Source organism: Eublepharis macularius, chromosome 1, assembly GCF_028583425.1.
Source record: "Eublepharis macularius isolate TG4126 chromosome 1, MPM_Emac_v1.0, whole genome shotgun sequence".
NCBI lineage: Eukaryota > Metazoa > Chordata > Lepidosauria > Squamata > Eublepharidae > Eublepharis > Eublepharis macularius.
Genome location: NC_072790.1, coordinates 188,009,412 through 188,028,019, shown reverse-complemented (window position 1 = coordinate 188,028,019; position 18,608 = coordinate 188,009,412). Strand labels below are relative to the sequence as shown.

At 40.5% G+C, this 18,608-nt stretch overlaps 1 protein-coding gene across 3 annotated transcripts in view; it reads left to right on the top strand.

Annotated features, from left to right (window-relative positions):
• SPATA17 (spermatogenesis associated 17) overlaps positions 1 to 18,608 on the top strand; it is a 188,692-nt gene that overhangs the window by 7,135 nt on the left and 162,949 nt on the right. For all 3 annotated transcript variants that reach the window (XM_054984789.1, XM_054984782.1, XM_054984773.1), the window contains exons 2-4: positions 2,773 to 2,862; positions 4,068 to 4,149; positions 7,376 to 7,426. In XM_054984789.1, coding sequence (XP_054840764.1) covers positions 2,773 to 2,862; positions 4,068 to 4,149; positions 7,376 to 7,426 — 223 coding nt within the window. The remainder of the gene's footprint in view (positions 1 to 2,772; positions 2,863 to 4,067; positions 4,150 to 7,375; positions 7,427 to 18,608) is intronic.

Here is an 18,608-nt window from a genome sequence, read left to right as displayed (position 1 = left end):
CAGTTCTGGAGGCCTCACTTCAAAAAGGATGTGGACAAAATCGAGAGGGTGCAGAGGAGAGCGACAAGAATGATCAGGGGTCTGGAAACTGAGCCCTACGAGGAAAGGCTGAGGGCCTTGGGAATGTTTAGTTTGGAGAAGAGGAGGTTGAGGGGGGACATGATTGCTCTCTTTAAATATTTGAGAAAGGCTGTAATTTGGAGGAGGGCAAAGAGCTGTTCCAGTTGGCAGCAGAGGGTAGGACGCAAAGCAATGGGCTAAAACTACATGCACAAAGGTACCGGCTGGATATTAGGAAAAACTTTTTCATGGTCAGAGTAGTTCAAAAGTGGAATCAGCTGCCTAGAGAGGTGGTGAGCTCCCCTTCACTGGCAGTTTTCAAGAAGAGGCTGGATGAATACTTGTCAGAGATGCTTTAGGCTGATCCTGCACTGGGCAGGGGGTTGGACTAGATGGTCTGTATGGCCCCTTCCAACTCTATGATTCTATGAGATTCCTAAATAAAAATAAAGTGTTGCAATTTCTTAAAGGAGCTATAGGAAGCTGGTACCGTGATTGTAAAGGACCACCTAAAAGTATGACTAAAGAAATACATGACTGTATATTTGTAAATTAGTTAAATATTACAACAGTACTTTAAGTCTGCAGTGCTCACTTATCCAAAGGTCCAATAACAAGTCCAATAACACTGCTTTTGGAACTTCTAACCACTTGGGGAAGTTCAGAAAAGTATTATTCTTCCAAATGACCAGAGGAACAGTATGTTTTGGAATATTGAAAATTATATTTAGAAATATATATTTGGAACATTTTTAGTCAGCCTTTCTCCAAAACTGCAGTCAAGGCAGGTCATGAAATCTGAAATCTTCCTAAATCTATTTGAGATGCCTTGTTATTAGTCCCCACCCCATCACACACACTGTCCATTCCCATATAGTTTTTATTTTTTTAATTTTGTTTATGTTATTTGTAGGCCTCCTTTCTCACAGAGACTCAAGGTGGATTACACAGTGTAATTCAATACAATCAAATCTGGGGCATTTATTAAACAATACAATATAGATTTCAAAAAATATGCAGTTTGACATGACATAATAAATGGCAGTAATAAGCAGGGCTCATTTTGAGGGGGAACGCACAGGAACGCAGTTCCGGCAGTTCCCCAAAGGGGTCACATGTCAGGTGGCCCCGCCCACCTGACTCTCGGCCATTTTGGGCCCGTTTTGGCCTGGATTGGGGCCAAAACAGGCTGGACTGGGCCTCTGACAGGTGGTGGATCATTCTCCCGCTCATCAGTGGCCCAATCCTGACCATTTGGGGGCCATTTTCAGCCCCTTTTTGCCATTTTGGGCCCAATTTCAGCCCTGAATGGCCAGGATTGGGTCCAAAACAGCCAGAATAGGTGGTCAGGGTGTGTGACATATGCAAATCAGTTATACTAATGACACACTTGTGGTGATGGCAAGAGGCGTGGCATATGCGAATGAGTTATGCTAATGAGTTCCTCCAGCTCTTTTTCTACAAAATGACCCCTGGTAATAAGTTAACCTTTATCAAAGTATTTCTGTCCATCTGAATGACCGTAATAATGTTTGTTGTGACTGCACACCGTAATCTTTAAGAAACATCAGGAGTCTCCCCACTGATGATGGTCATAGGGATATCTTGAAAGCCCCTAATTTCCGTAGAAAAGTACTGCTGTTATGATTAGTCATATAAATAGATTGGACTGGGATTTATCCATTTCTTTGATTAAATATTAATCATTTGCCTTTTCACTTCTGTTAGTCTCTTGACATGAAAAACCCATCAGTGGTCACCATAAGTCAGCTATGACTGACTTGACAGCACTCTCCACCTCCTCTGTTTGCCTTTTAGTTCATTAGAATCCCCAGAGCAACAAACAAAATCAATTAAAATCTAGACTAAATTACTAAAACAACAACAAAAACACAATACCAACAGAACATCAAGACACCAAAAAGAAAATGGCTTTCCTATTTAACACAGTTGTGTAGCTCCAGATGCCTTTTGAATGCTTTTAGCAGCCATTTACAAAGCAACAGGGAATGAGGCACACTTTCATAGGAGATGGATTTTGTCCTTTTGGTGCACCTTCATAAAGACCCTGTCTTAAGTAACCACCCTTTTATTTGGGACAGTTGAGGATATGAACATGTGGTAGATTCATAGGCAGTAATATGAAGTTGAGGATATGAACATGTGGTAGATTCATAGGCAGTAATATGAAGAAGAATATGCCAGCCCTTCTCCCCAATGTCAACCCAAAGTTGCTTACATTGTTGTCCTCTCCTCCATTTTATCTTCTCAACAACCGTGTAAGGTAGGTTAGGCTGTGAGCGAGTGATTGGGCCAAGGCCCCCCAGCCTTGAGCCAGTCAGTAGCACAGTTGGGATTTAGGGCTTTAAAACTGCTGCTTTAAATTGATCCTGGAAACCAACTGGAAGCTGATGCAGTTATTACAGAATTAGCATTATATATTTTAAATGACCTGTCCCAGTTAACATCTTCAAAATTGTATCCAGTATCCAGAAACTGGCCCTCCTTGAGAGGCTAAGATCGTTTTAAACTTCTGAAGAAAGCATGTAGTAGACCTATAGTAAATGTATTGCTTATTTGTTGTGGGTTATATTATTTTTCTCAAAGCTCATGAGAGAGCTTATTTGACTTATTCAGACAAAATTATTTTTGTTATTGTTTTGCTCTTAGATATAATTGATTAAATTACAGAGTCGTTGCTTGTGTTTTCAGATGTGTGGATGAATATCGACAAATGGAATATTATGCTGCTGTAAAGATTCAGAGTTGGTTTCGGGGATGCAAAGTCCGGGCATACATCAGGTAACTTGATTTGCAGTCAGAGAACCGTTTCCTGAGAAGTGAAAATAACTGCAAATTACAGCAAACAAAACAAGTGCTACTCAAGCCATTTCTGAACTCACTGCCTGGCTTGAGTGAAAAAACTGGCTGTGTCATGGGCCAAGAACCCTTGGGCTCTTCTCCCTCCACTTTTGCCTGTGGCCACACCCAAGCTTTATAAAGTACCTGAGACTGGATGGGGAAGAACAATCCTCAGCAAAAATGTTACACAGCTGACAAAAATGTTCTTACTATTTATTTATTTATTCATTTAAGAGATGTTTGTACCACTTTGTCAGAGTCCTTCTCAAGATGGATTAAAATTAAAATGTTATCAATATGACAACAAGCCACTAAAACTAGCCTAAGGACATGAACAGCTTAAAACAAGTCATTAAAATAGACTTAAGAGCAGAAGCAGATCATTAAAAAATGTAAAGATAAAACCTTTAATTAAAAGTCTAGGTAAAAAGATATATTTTGGTCTGCCATTGAAAAGAAAGTGTGTCAGATGAGCCACAGATGAAGTGCCACCTCAGAAAATGCTGGCTCTAGTCACCTCTGAAGGCAGGGGCACAAACAACAGGACTTGAAAGACATATCTTAACTGGTAGGCTGGATAGTATGGGAGGAGATGATCCTTCAGGTACACTGGCCTCAAGCTATTTAGGGCCTTAAAGGTAATAGCAGGTAAGATAAATAATTGTTTACTTGTTTCCCAATGCAGTAGTGATTAAAAGGTATTAAGGGAATCTTCAGGTCGCAATCTGGCTACTCAACTATATATGGGAATTCATCGGAATAAGAATGTGGTTTTGCCACCTTGCCAGCCACAGCACTTTTGTTATCTTGCATTAAATTGATAGTTGCTCTAAAAAGAAATCAGAAATAACATTTTCAGATTCAAATAGCTCCTACCACTGAAATAAATGAACATTTTTCCCCTTTGAAAAGAAAATGGTAATTAATACATCCATGAATCCATGATATTATTTCTTTGTCATAGTATAAGCTTTCGAGCACCACAGTTCTCTTTGTCAGCTGCATCAAGAACTGTGGTTCTCGAAAGCTTATGCTACAGTAAAGTTGGCTACTAGTCTTAAAGGTGCTACTGGACTTTTTTCTATTTTGCTACTACAGACTAACACAGCTAACTCCTCTGTTTTTGTCATGATATTCTATTTTAGGTATCTGAATAAAATGATGATTTTTATCCAGAAATGGTGGCGAGGTTATCAAGGAAGAAAACAGTTCCGGAAAATGGTGGAGGTATAAATCAACTTTGTAATTTTAAAGTCCTGTAAACTTTTCGTTTTACTGTCCACAAATACAAAATAGATGAAACATCCTTCATTGGCATAACTAACTGTTTGAAATGATACACATTTGAAACTTACGTTTTCTTTGCTAGGTATAAAGAAAAATAAATAAATGTTATGTATCTTCGTTAGTGGCAGCAATGCTGGAATTATTACTCTAAGAGAAAGAGGTAAGAACAGGCTCTGACTTCAGTCCAGGGAAGCATAAGAGGAAAATCTTTTGCTTCAGCTGAGCTTTTGTTTATTTTTCTGGTTCAAGAATACCATCGCATCACACAACAGGATCTGAGAGTCCAATGGCACCTAAGAGACAAATGAAATTTTCAGGATATAAGCTTTCAAGAGTCAAAGCTCCCTTCTTCGGATACAAGATACTCTTGTAGGTCTCTGAGGTGCCACTGGACTGAAATCCTGCTTGTCTACTGTATCCCAACATGGCTATCTATCTGAAACATTGCATCACAAGTTAGTGTTTAAAATCCCTGAAACGTAAATGTAGCTGGCGGTGTGGTACAAGTGCCTGTGATATGCTTTTTAGCTAAGCTGAACAGGATCATCGCTGGTTGAAATGAAAGCAGTCCACAGTACCAACATTAGACATTTTGCAAACCTCACAGGACTATCCTAATCAGAGTTCCACCCTTCTAAATCCATTGAAATCAATTAGTTTAGAAGGGTGTAACTCTACTTAGGATGGAACTGTCTGAGAATCAAAAGTTTGCAGTTGTTAATCTCACAATTTTAAATGTAGTTCAATTGTCTGTAAATACTTGGTGCTGGCTGTACGGTAATGTCAGGATGTACAGGAAATAATTATTTACCTGTGCCACCAACAAGTTCCTGGGGAATTTGAAAGGTGAAATAGCTTTATGCTTGAGAAATAAATAATCCATGCTGTGCTACTTTTTCTTCCTGTTCTGGCTCAGAAGAGAGTTAGGCATTTCTGGATGTCTTAACTAGAGAAAATGCTTGAGATCCATGTATGATAGTGCCACCCTAAACAAAATTATATCCTTCTAATCTCATTGACTTCACTGGATCTAGAAGGGTATAATTCTGTTAGGATTTGTACTGTGAATCTTGCAAGTTCTCTAATTTCATTTGAAGACTACTGAGATGGGCAGTTTGAATCTAAGCTGTGCCATTGTAGCAAGGGGACTCATCTTTTCTGTCCTATCCACTTCCTTGCCCCTTCAGTGGCAACATGACAGAGGCACCACTGTTTTCTTTCCTTTCTTATTGGACTAACTGCAGCACAGAACAGTTAAGGAGGTCATAATTACTGAAAGGGGAAAGGAAGTAGGAGGAGGGAAACTCCTCCTCTCCTTATAAACCCCATATACTGGAATTTTTCTTGCCTTAGTGAAACATCAAAGAACAACAAGAAATAAGATTTAAACTTTATAGAGACAATTCAAAGACAGTAGGAAAGTCCATTTATTGGTAGCCTGGTAGTACAAGCTGCAGAGATAGCCAGTCTGAAAGTGTCTGGAATCTGTTGGCTTTTTGGCCTCTAACTTTTTTTTTCCATTAAAAAAGAAGCTGTTTTTTACCTTCCCAGTTTTGTGCACCTGTTCAGGTGATTTGCACATACAGCCTGCACAAATGCCCCTTTCTGATTTTACTTCCTGGTTAGGCTGTTTCTGATAGGATGATATAAGGCTTCCATTGTGGTTGGAAGAGACAGACAGTGAAGCAGAGAGAGAAGCAGAATAATGGTTTTATAGCAGAAGGACAGAAAAAGGGAGGTTTGTACTAGATGCCCTGGGTCAAGGGAAGATTTTTGCCATGTCAGTTGCTGAATTGAAAAGAAGGTGTAATATAGCACTACATTAATAGAATTTTAAATTCAAAAATGACAGAATTCTTCATTTTTTTAAAAAAGCAGTCTGTCTCTGTTACCATTTCTGGATTTATTATTAAGAAAGTAATATCATATTTAAGTGAGCATTTTAAAAGCTCCTTTAATTAAACTGAAGGAATTATGCCATGCCTAATGTAATGAAGAAAGTGAATTTAAAATGAAGTAGCATCATTGTGTTCATTTGTAAATAACATATTGCAGCCAACTGTTTCTTAATTGCCCAGACTGTTGATAAATAATCCAGTCCTGCTGCTCTCCACAGACAATTTGCTTTGGATCAGACTAGGCAATTCAAATAACACTAATTACAGCGAAGCTTTTTACAGTGAATCCCTCTTTGCCAGGGGGGGAGGAGTGAGAGAACAGGGAACTACATATCAGAGACAAATACTTTCCCCTTTGATTTGTAGTTAAAATACCACTACCCCCAGCATGCCAGCATAGTATGTTATGCTAAATAAAGGACATCTTCTGTACTTATTTTACTTTTTATGATACAGTTGTGAATTATGTTCATTTTGCATTTGTAATTAGAGGGTAGAACAGATGTGAAAGCTTAGTGTAAAGTGATGTATCCATTAAAATAACCTATCCTGCCAAGTGAGTGTTTTGCTATAACAGGAGATTCTTTCACTAAGAGGGATTTGTCTTTATTGGAAGGGAACCAGGAAATGTTTTCTATATCAAGGGATTCACCGTAACATGTTATCATTGTATTTATGATTTTATGATGTTAGAATGAATATTAAATGAAACAAAATTCCCAAGGATTACTCAGGAGGCAACTAAGTACATAACATTTAGTACAGATGGTTGAAAGGCACAATTTTGCTCCATCACCGCATCCATATCCTTGAACGATTTCGACTGAAGACAGCATTTCTTTGAATTTTTCATTAAACCAGACGTCTTGAAATATGAATTCCTTTTATGTTTCTGTGAGTTTTGGTTAAAAGAACCCCAGTGAATAAATCATACAATACTACGTGTCACCAGCACTTGTGAATATTTCTGCTTTGTTATTCTACTCTCAGTAGAGCACCATTGATTATCAAACTCAGCGGAGAGCATTTTATGATCATATATCTCCATTAGCTGCTAGTTTGACTACCATAGATTTTTCTGGTTAAGCCTGCATTATGTATTAGGAGGCCTATCTCTTCAATACAAAGTTTGATTTTATTCTCTCTAAGCCTAGAATCCTTATTATGTATTATGTATAAAGATTCTTATCTTTTATATGTAAAAATAGGAGTACTGTCTTTGTGTAACTGAAATGTATGCCCTCTTCCCCCTCCCCCTTGTTTCACAGACAGCATATTTTATTATGAAGATGAATTTCTACAATGAAATGGCTGTCAGGGTAAATATTTCTTCACTTGTTAAACAAATGAAAAGTCAATTGTGCTCTGAATTTGCTTTTAATAAAATGAGCAACCCAGAATAATATAAACTTGATTGATATGCTGATGGTAAAGTGAGGAAATGGTATATAGTTACAAATTTAAAGTTATTCTAAGTAATTCAAGTTGCATTTGATAATTTGTTAGATTTAAGATATAAATTTTTGTCCCTTCCAAATGCTGAGGTATGTTGCTGTGTCTAGTGAAAACATTACATGTTTAATTTTTGCCTTGATCCAGCTAGGAGTTTACATACAGGGAAGCAAAATGACGATACCCTAATGGATGATACCCTAACGTCTAATGGAAAGGAGTCTGGAATGCATGGTTCTCAGCACTGCAAAGCTGCATGGGTGTATGCATATTTTCCATATACAATTGCTGTAGATCACACTGATTGAGTTCAAGTGGTGGAAAGGAAGAATAGGTTTGATTCCAGTCCACTAATCACCAGACCAGGATAATGATTGTACTACCTCATCTTCCAGGCAGGATTTTATAAGGAATCATAGGCTCAACAGCCCAGTGATGTGCACATGTGGAGCGGAGTTGGGGTCTCCATCTATCTGTTGCCCGTATAGAAACCATATATGAGCACAGATTCTTTACAGACTGTCATTATTTTACTTTATTTTATTCAGCTTATACCCTGCCTTTCTCACAAGCAGACTCAGGGAAGCTTACAACAAAAACAAACAAAAAAACTCAACTAAAATGTCATGACAATATAAAACCATTTTAACAGCTAAAATCCAGGCGCCTCTAAACAATACCAGGCTACAATACACAGGCTACTGTGAAACTGTCTTTCACATGCAATGACCATTAACTTAGTTGAGAAGCGGTTATTAAGAATGAAAACTAGAGTATGTCTCCTTTTGCCAGCAGGAAATACCTTGTTACTAATTGAGTAAATTTATTGTTTGTGACCAAAAGCTTGTTACTAAACCAGCCCACTTCTCAGAAATCCCGTATCTGGTTGATTCAGTGTATACAGAAAAAAAATCATGGGGTAGTTTCAAATCAGTAAGGTACAGAATTAAGATGTACACTGTCCAGTGTCAAGTAAAGAAGTCCACGTATAAGGCCCAATTTTTCTACCTCTGAATTAATATTCTTCTTAATATCAATATTTTATTTACTGTAATTATAGGCTACCTTTCTCCCTAAGGTGGATTACAGTATAAATCAATGGAAACATCAAGCAAGCACTAGGATTACAGCAATCTGAAACAGCATAAGAGTATTAGATGTGATGCGTTAATGTAGAAGATTGTATTCCTATCCTAACTATAAAAACAAAGTGAGAGTAGGATAATATATACAGCAGATAGATAATACATACTATACATAGTGGTATAGTTCACAGTCCTGTTTCTTTTATAAAAGCACCCTCCTAAACAATTCTGTTTTACATAGTTTGTGGAATAGCAGATGCATGGGAACTTTCCTGAAGACCATCCTCAAGTAGACCATTCCCCAAGTTGGGGGCCACAACAGAGAATGCAGTTGTTGATCTTGTCCATTTGTAGGGTAGTACCTGCAGAAGGTCCTGCTCAGATGAATGAAGCTGATGAGATGGAGCATTGCAGTTCAACCTGTGATGAAATTTGATATTAGTGTAATGGTTCTTGGATTTTCTGTGATCTTAACACTATTGAAATCATTGATATTGCATTGGCATGAAACTGGAGCATAATAACTGGCAATTAATTGTCTTGTGCAAGGATGGGAAATACAATGTCCAGCTAGCCATGGCTTTCCCTTAAATCTGTGCAGTCTTGTGGCATCTTATTCTTTGAGTGATGCTTCTGTGGAATATCAGAAGAATGTTTTTTGGTGAAAATGCTTTGGTATGCCTGATGGGACTCACAAGCATTAAGTTGCTCTACTCTCCAATTTACCTTCAGCTTTAGTATACAGTTTTTGAATGAGGTTAAGGCAGACTCAATAAAGGAGGCCATGTCCCCCAGTTTTCAAGATCTGAACGGGGCTGTTAATAACAAGATATTCTGAAGGTCTTTCATAGGGTCTCCATAAGCGACTTGATGGATCATAACACACACACACACATACAAGGCAGAAAGGAATACACTCAGTAAGTGTGGATCCTATATCATAATGTTTTCTTTATGGGTATCTTTTAAATATATTTGACCCGCTACTGTCAAAATCTGCAAAAATCTGGAGCCTGCAAAAATGTAAAGAAGGCAATTATTATAATGCATGACTTTCCGTATTTTCTTCTAGAATGCTGGATTGTAACTCATTTGTGTTTCTCATTTTTAAGATTTTAGGGTTGCTATGAAATTCCAATAACAAAAATAATTCCTGTTTTTTAAAAAATCATTGTGAGCAGATGGCTTTTGATATATCAAGGTTTTGCCATTTGTTTTAGTGCTTAAAATAAACATTATTTATAAGACCACTTACATTTTGATGTTACTTAATGAGGAATATGCATCATTGATTTGACTAGCTTAAGAGGTCATTTAGAACTTGCCCGTTAACAAGCTGTAATCTGCTGAGCACACAATGACTTTGTTTAAAATTATCTGTTTGGTACTGATCAATGACAATAATTGTTTGGTACCAATCACTGTTGAAACTTGCTAATTACTTTGAAGGGCATACTCACTTGTCTTTTGAAGGAGTGTGTAATGTTCACCTTGGAATTATAAAGTATAGTAAGTATTATATTTTCTAACAGAAAATGAGATTTGTGGGTAGTGGGATTGCATTAGTAATCACAAAACAAAATGTTCAGGAACATGGAACAATAAAATGAAAGACTGAAAAGGCAAGACTCTTCAGTTCAAAGGATAAATAATTGGTCAGGAAACCAAGTTATATAAAACCAGTTATGTATTATACAAACATTTTGCTTAAAATGAATATTTGAAGATTTCAAATGAAGTTCGCTTGTAACAGAATTAAAAGCAATAGGTGTTTATAAGTGGGGACCCATGAGATTTGTTGGGGGGGGGGTGAATTCCATCCTCCCCTGCACTCATGAGGCTGTTCCCACAGTGGCCTGAGCTGTCCAGAGTCCAGATTAGAGATGGGCATGAACCTAAATACTACCCAAAAAACCCCACGAACTAGGCCGGTTCGGGGTTCGCGAACCAGGGTTCATGGAAGCTCCTTTTCACGGAACTTCCACAAACTGTATACTGGTTCGTTGGGTCGTATTTACAGGGGCAGTTTAAATGGCCATTTTCCCAGGGAAATGGTCATTTAAACTGCCCCTTTAAGGGACTTGCAAGGGCAGGTCCCTTTAAACTATCAGCTGGCAGGCAGCAGGGAGGATCCCATCCCTGATGCCTGCCAGCTGATAGTTTAAAGGGACCTGCCTCAGCAGCTCCCTTTAAACTACCCAAACCACAACCCCCCCTACCCCCCCAGCCCCACACTTACCTTCCCCTGCGGTGCAGCATTCTTCCTCTCCTCCCGGGAGGGGTGGGAAGGCCTTTTTCTGCCTCTTCCACCGCCCTGGGGGCTGGGGTTTGGGCAGTTTAAAGGGCCTTGCCATGGGCGGGGGCCCTTTCAACTATCAGCTGGCAGGCAGTGAGGGGGGAATCCCCCCTGCCATCTGCCAGCTGATAGTTTAAAGGGACCTGCTGCTTGCAGGGCAGGAAAGGGCCCTTTAGTTAAATGCCTCTTTCCCTGCCGCTGTTAAGGCCAGAAAGGGGCATTTAAACCCCACAAATCACGAACTGATTCGTAACTGGTCCAGTTCCGTGGTTTGTGGTTTGTGAAACCCTCCTGGTTCATTTTTTTTGTTTTGTTCCATGCCCATCTCTACTCCAGCTCCAGCCCAGAACAAAGAATAACTAGGGGGAATAAGCACTTTTAAAATGAAAAGGGTTTTTATAGAGATAATATAAATTGAACAAGTGTTAAAATAAATGAGAGAGAGAGAGAGAGAGAGAGAGAGAGAGTGCAAAGCAGCAAACCAAAAAAAACCTTTTCCTTAATAGCTACCTGGCTATAAGGGAAAACAAAAGGAAGAGAAATAAAACATACAAGCCTGATCCTCGATGTGGGAAGCAGGAGCGGGGGAGCTTGGGTGAAGTGGCAAAGCATCACAGCAAAGCGGATATATGGAGAAAGAGGCCAACATGAAGTTGGGGTAACAAGTTAAGCTCCAAACTTGCTACAAAAAATGAGGGCTAAGGCCTGACATTTTATACCCTTTTCCCAGAAATTAGGAGGGGAGGAACTGTTGGCATCTGAATAGGAACAATTTAATTTCCTGGATATGGACTGTTTGGGGGATAAAAACTAATTTAGCTTCTGGAGAAGAGTGGGGTTGGGGTGATAAGATTATGTTAAAGTTGTAGAAGGGAGTTTTCCTGGTATGCATAGAGCACGATAAGCAAAAAGGGCAAGAATGATCAAAAATAGAAGCATGTTGCCAGCAGAGGCTGTGGAGGAGATAGAATGATGGCTGCAGGGTGGGATCTGATGAGATTAGGAAAGGTAGGATTCAGCTGGCTGACACTGTTCCTTTTCCTGTTGAGCTGGAAAATCTTTTTTGATGTTTTTATGATTTTTAACTTATATTAACTGTCTTATGTATTCTAACTTGTATATGCACAATTAGGGCCTAATTGTGTAGGGAGGAGGCTGATACTGAAAACGGGAGTTTTCCTGGTTTGCATAAAAGTTGAAAATGCTTCTGGGCGGAGGTTTGGAGAAACATAGCCCTAAAGCTGGGTAAATAACAAGATTAAGGAGAGGGCAGAAATCTTCTTGTATAGTCACTAAGATAAGAAGAGGAACTAGCTGGGGTCAGTCCATTGCTCATTGTCTTGGAGACCTGGGTTATTCATTAGGGTCAAATTACTCAGGGAAAAGACTCCAAAGTCCTTGGCACTGCTTGCTGGCATTGCTGTTAGCTTAACTTTAGCAAGACCCAGGCTCCGTTTTCTAGCCCTAAGCCCATGTTAGAACAAAAATAGGGAATCAAAATAGGGGACCTCATGAGGCAAAGGTTCTGTGGACTGCAGTAAATATATGGATACACACTTAGATTTCTCAGATATGCACATTGTCTGTTCTCAGTTGCATGTCTACACTATTTGTGACCCATTAAGCTGTATAGCACATTAGCCATATATGGTAGTAGCCCATTAACTTACTGGGTTTGCTGCTTACCTGGGACAGCAGGAACAGAACAATTGCTAGCTATTTGCATAGCACAGTACTTGACATATGAAGTATATTCTGCCAAAAATGACAGTATATCAAGTATTACAAAACAATGAGTAAACTTTCAGATTTTCCAGAATTCAATGCAATACAGGCTGAATAGAATTTTTTTAAAAATAGAAAAGGTTCAGGAGGGGAGTAAAAGATTTTCAGGGTGTGGTGGAGGAACCTCTTATCTGTAGTTCCGCCAAGCATATGGGCGGTGCTAGACGGAGCCTCCCTGGCCGGTTGATGGTAGAATATGCTCTCCCTACTAGCAATACCCCCATCTAGTAATTTCCTTGCTGCTAAGATGCTCTGGAGGTGACTAGGGTTTGATCGGTTGGATTTAGTGCTGCTATGTTCATGTATATATATGTATTTTAATTGTGTAATTTTTAAATGTTTTTATGGTTTTTAACTTACATTGTCTTATGTATTCTAACTTGTATATGCTTGTAATCCGCCCTGAGTCTGCTGGTGTGGGGAGGGTGGAATATAAATCAAATATAAATTTTAAAAAAGTTTGTACAGTCTTAAAATAAAATGCAGGACATGTTGCAAAGTTAACTGAACTATATAGAGCAGATGCAAAACAGGCTTCAGCATGCAGAAAGCACTGAGATGGAGCAACAAAAAACCTACTAGGTGTCAGTCACTAGATAATATTACCCAATTTGGCTTCTTTTGATGTTTTACCCAGTTTTCACCTAAAATTAATTTCCTGCTTTATATAAGAACTAGCATGTTTTTCTACTGTTCTGTGTCTTACAATGGACCTGTGTGTTCTATATAGTGCTGAGGAAACATTGATTACCTGCTAGCTTTTATATTCTCAAATGGAGACTGGCTCCATTTTGCTTCCGATAGCCTTAGCGGCATCTTGAAACAAGTTTTGAATCCAAAACCATACATTTATTTATATATTTTAAATATTTGCATCCTACTGTCTCCATAGATAGGTTAACAAAGCAGCAACAAGCTGCACACACATAAAACACAATGGAAAATACAAACAGCACTCAAGATATCAGTAATCTATTTAATCTGCAATGTAGCCTGTATTTCATTAAAAGAGTATACCAACCCATCATGCTCTGAAACCTGATTTTTCTCCCCCTCTCTGCTTTTTTTTTTAATGACAAATTCTAGAAAACTGAAAAACTTGCTCACTGATTTGTGAAATTTTGGTTGGTTCTAATTAAAAGGTGTTATACTATTATTGTTTGGAGAATTTTCTGACATGGCTATCCACAGTTGTCTAATCTGCAGAGTTGTTTGATCCTATGACCTCAGTGGGCTTTGCTTAGAAGAATACTGTTTAGGATTGCATTATAAGGCTGCAGTCCTAAGCATACATACTAGGGAGTAATCTTAATTGCTCAGTGGAACTTCTGAGTAAACTTGCTTATGATTGCATGGCATTTGTGCAGGCTTGCTCTCTTTCTTGGTTCCAGAAGCTTGGGTTCCTTCGAAACTCTTTTCCTTGTATTTGTAAGGATGCGGACACAGCTTCCTCATCTCATTTTTTTGTTCCAAGTATATTTTAGCAATCTTGCTCCCTTCTGGAGAGCTTTTGCCCTTCCTGTTCCATTTCTTTGTTTGGATTTCATATAGCACTAGGGGTGTGCACCCCCACCCCAAAAAAAAACTTTGGGCAAACCTGATGTGGCAAGCTGCTTCAGGATTCTGGTATTTAGCTTGCTTTGGTATGCCCCGTAAAAAATCCACACATACTGATGTGAGGGGGAGCAACCCCCACCCCCTGTGGTAAACCCACCCACCCCACTTACCTGGGATCAGCTGGGTGGTGGGGAAGTGTGGAGCCAGCTCCTGTGGGGCTTGTGCCACCTCCTTCGCCACCGCAGCGGCTACCTAGGTGACGGAGAAGCACAGAGCCGGCTCCTGTGGGGCTCACACCACCACCTCTGCTGCCGCAGTGGCCAGCTGGCCAGCGAGGAAAGCCAGAGCTGCCTCCTCTGGCCCTTCCTGCCCCTCAAATGGCTGCCACTGCCATGCCATCTCCTCCTTTGCTGCTGTGCTGCCTCCTCCACTGCAGCCATTTGAGGGGCAGGAAAAGCCTCCTCTGCCTCCACCGTGGCTATTTGAGGGGCAGGAAAGGCCTCCTCTGCCTCTGCTGCAGCCATTTGAGGGGCAGAAAGGGCTAGAGGAGGCAGCTGTGGCCTTCTTCACTGGCCAGCTGGCCACTATGAGCCCTGGAGGCGCAGCAGCCAGCTGGCCCATGGGGAAGGCCGGACCTGCCGCTGCACCTCCCCCTCCAGGGCCTTCAGTGGCCTGCAGCTGCCAGGTGGGCGGTACAGAAGGCCAGAGCTGCCACCTCAGCCACTGCGGAGGTTAGTGGGGAGGCGGTACAGCCCAGAGCCTCCTCCTCCACCACTGCAGTAGCCCTGCTGGCCCAGATAAGTTGGGGTTGGGGGGCTGAGGGGCTGGAAGTGGGGGAGGTTGAACAAAGTTTAAAAGGCCCTGCCACTTGTAAGTGGCAGGGGAAAGGCCCTTTAAACTTCAGCTGACAGGTGGGGGGATCCCCACTGCTTGCTAACTGAAGCCAGCCCCAGCCTGAAGCAACCCAAATGCTTCCCGAAGCAACCCAAATGCTTCTGGAAGCTTCCATTCAGGATTTCTGAATCGGGGCCAGTGTGCTGGCTCCTCTGTAAATCCCTAATCTTTACAGATCAGGTCCAATTCGGGTGTTTTTCCTGAATGAGAAACCCGACGCTCACACCCCTATATAGCACCCCTTTCACATTGTATTGCAGTTCAGTTTTGCTCTTCATTGTGCCAGAACAAATCTGTGTTTTATATGCTTCTTCCAGTAATCAGAGGTTTGAGGATTTCCCCTCACCTTAATTGGATTACATCTATACCACCACTTATCTACACTGTTCCTTCCCCCTCCATTAAGTTTGAACCAATTTACTCAAAAGGGCAAGACTACAGACAGAATCTTGAGATCGTTTACGATCATAGAATAGCAAAGCGTAGTTACTATGACAAGAAATTGGTAGAAGAATAAATGTTATTGTAAATGTGCACAGTGTAGTGACACAAATTTACCTTTTAAAATATTACACAAGGAAACCCCTCAGATGTGAAAATGGGAGTATAGCTAGGAAGAAAGGCTATGGGAAACTTCTATCTTCACAAAACACCGTTTGTGTACTCAAAAAGATTAACGAAGTTTATGATATTGCAAAAAAAAAATCAGGAACAGAAGAAAAAGTGCTGACAATTCCTATGATGCAAAATGGATGTTTGCCCCCTTGTACAAATAGCGGCAGCAGAGCTGGGGGAGGGGATGCAAGCATGGGGAATCTTTAGTTCATCTCCTTAGTTTTTGTCATTGCAAGGCGTTATTCAGAGACAAATACTTGTTGTGGCCATTTTGTTCTTCTTTTTCCATTCCATTAAGAAAAGCAAAGGTCAGAGTATCCTCTCAAATCTGTGCTCTGCAGAAAAGAGCAGTCAAATTCAAATGCCTTAAACTTTTGCCTGTAATTTACACATGAACAAGGAAGTAATAGAAAGCATTATTCAGCACACCACTCAATCTCTGAGAGCCCTGAAACACCTTTGAATAACCCCTGCTCAACCTGGTGCAGCTGTAAATTCTTGTAAACTGCCTTTCTAATAATTTCTTACATTTTTCACTGCTTTCTGCAATGAAAGACATCTTTTTAGTTATTGTACCATGCCTTTTCTCCATGGGCCTTGACTGCTTGCTGTTAAAGGATGTCCCAACACTGACATGTTGCCAATTGGTTCCCTTTATAGTCAGGATATGAAAATACACTTTGAAATTGATTAACAAACCCCAGTTGAGAAGGAGTCATAGTAACTGCAGCTTCTTAGTTACAATTTTGTTGTACAAATTAGGTACCTTGAATGTCCCTCTGGCCAATCTTGATAAGAGACACAAACACACACAGTTCTGTAGAGGAAGCAATCTAAAATTGTTTATTAAACAATGGAGGAGCAATTACACAGGGAGTAGAAGGTCTTCTCGTGTCCAAAGCTCATCAGAGCTACAGTAGCGTGCAAAGCAATTAATACCTTTTGGTTAATTATAATATCTGTTATTGGCTCAAAGAATACAGTGGCCATCATTGGCTTGATGCTAGCCACCTACAGATGTCCAGGGGTATCCTCACTGGAGGAAGCAACTTAGGTCAGTAGCACTAATTTTAACAACGGCGCCCTAGTGTCGCTTCTTGCAACCTTGGGGCTTCAAGCAAGCTGAGTTCCGTGGGTGGAAAGCTGATGGAATGCGCTTGTGGCTACACATCCAGAGGAGTTAGCCGTGTTAGTCTGTAGCAGCAAAATCAAAAAGAGTCCAGTACAATAAAATTGGTTAGTCTTAAAGGTGCTACTGGACTCTTTTTGATGTGGTTGCACAAAGTCCCCATCTCATTTTTGTGGTTTCTCTTCTCAGCCTTGAGAGATGTTTCCAGTCTTAGCTTGCTCTCATTGCTACATTTTGCATAGACAGTTCTACAAAGGGGATTTCTATATCAGGTAAGTAACAGGTGTCAGGAATCAAACAGGTGCTCATCAAATGTATTGAGTGCAATCTACTGATAGCAAGCGTCACAGTGCTTTGATCTTACATTTCACAGTGATTTACATACATTCTGCTTTGGTCTTTTGTTTCAAGTTTCATTTTCTTGCAAGTTGCATTACAAGTTCTACTTTAGCTCCTGAGAATAATAAAAGTGCATAATACTGAAATGCACAGAAAAGGTATATAAAATCGCTTTCATTAAATCCATTTCCCATAGACCCCCCTTTTCATTTTGTGGAGATGTGCAGTCTGGACTGTGCATCTCTACAACTATAAGGTCTCGTCACATGTTTGCTCAGTCCGCTGAGGTTCTTCTGCATTCAGCTCACTCTCAGTACTTTGTTCACACAGCGGGCGCACCATCATCATCAAACGCTCCTCTTCGGTCTGTGGAGTGTGTTTTGGTATAAAACATTGAGCGAAAGAAGCAAGAAGTGGCAAGCATTGAATACAAGTGCATACACATACTACCATTAAAATATCTGCTGCTACATAAATGATTATAGCCTTACATTTCGATCCCAGTCCTCTGAACCATTGCCCCAACCCGCCAAACCACTCATCAAACCAACTTGTGCTCTTCGAAATCTCAGCTGCAAAGTCCTGCAACTTCTTGATGTGTGATTCGACAGTGTGGGAGTGGTCAGTCAAGTTCAAACAGCACATCCCTTCAAATTCTTCACAGCCATGGTTGGATTTCAAAAGCAAAAAGTCTATGGCCATGCGATTCTGCAGAGTCGCTCTCTCAGTGGCTTGAAGATCTTGGAGCAGTCCCGTCAATGCTTGTGATGTCTCATTCATTCCTTTAGCCACTAGGCAGGCCAGTCCATTGATGTTCCTGGTGTTCCGAACAGCTAGTCCCGGGACTCCTACTAGGAATCCTGCTAGAAATGCTGCTTCTGTGGTGGTGACAAGTGCGAGCTTGGGATCGTAGTGGTCATCGATTACTAAAGTTCTTTTTTTGCGGGAGGGCAAGGGTTTGTGTGTCCCTTTCTTCCAGGGGACCAATAATGGCATTAGTCTCCCTATAGTGCAGGGCCCTCCCCTTGAGTACTCAGGGATATAGGAAAAAGCTACAGTCCCACATAGCATGAACCATCCCGAAGGCAGTTCCACATTCCCTTTCTCATGCCTGAGGGGGTATGTCTTGTTGCAACACAGGGCATGCCCATGTGACAAATCGAAGCAGCCTCCCCCTTGCTTCTTGCAGGCCGGGAACTGGAAACATTCTTGTGCAGGTAATACTTTAGACAGTCCAGTTGTCATCATGCGTGGGGTTTGTATTTGTTGTACACAGGTCTAAGGGAGAAAGATGAATATATGAGAGTTACTAGGTAGTATAGATCAGCCATCAGAGAAGCCAAAGCTCA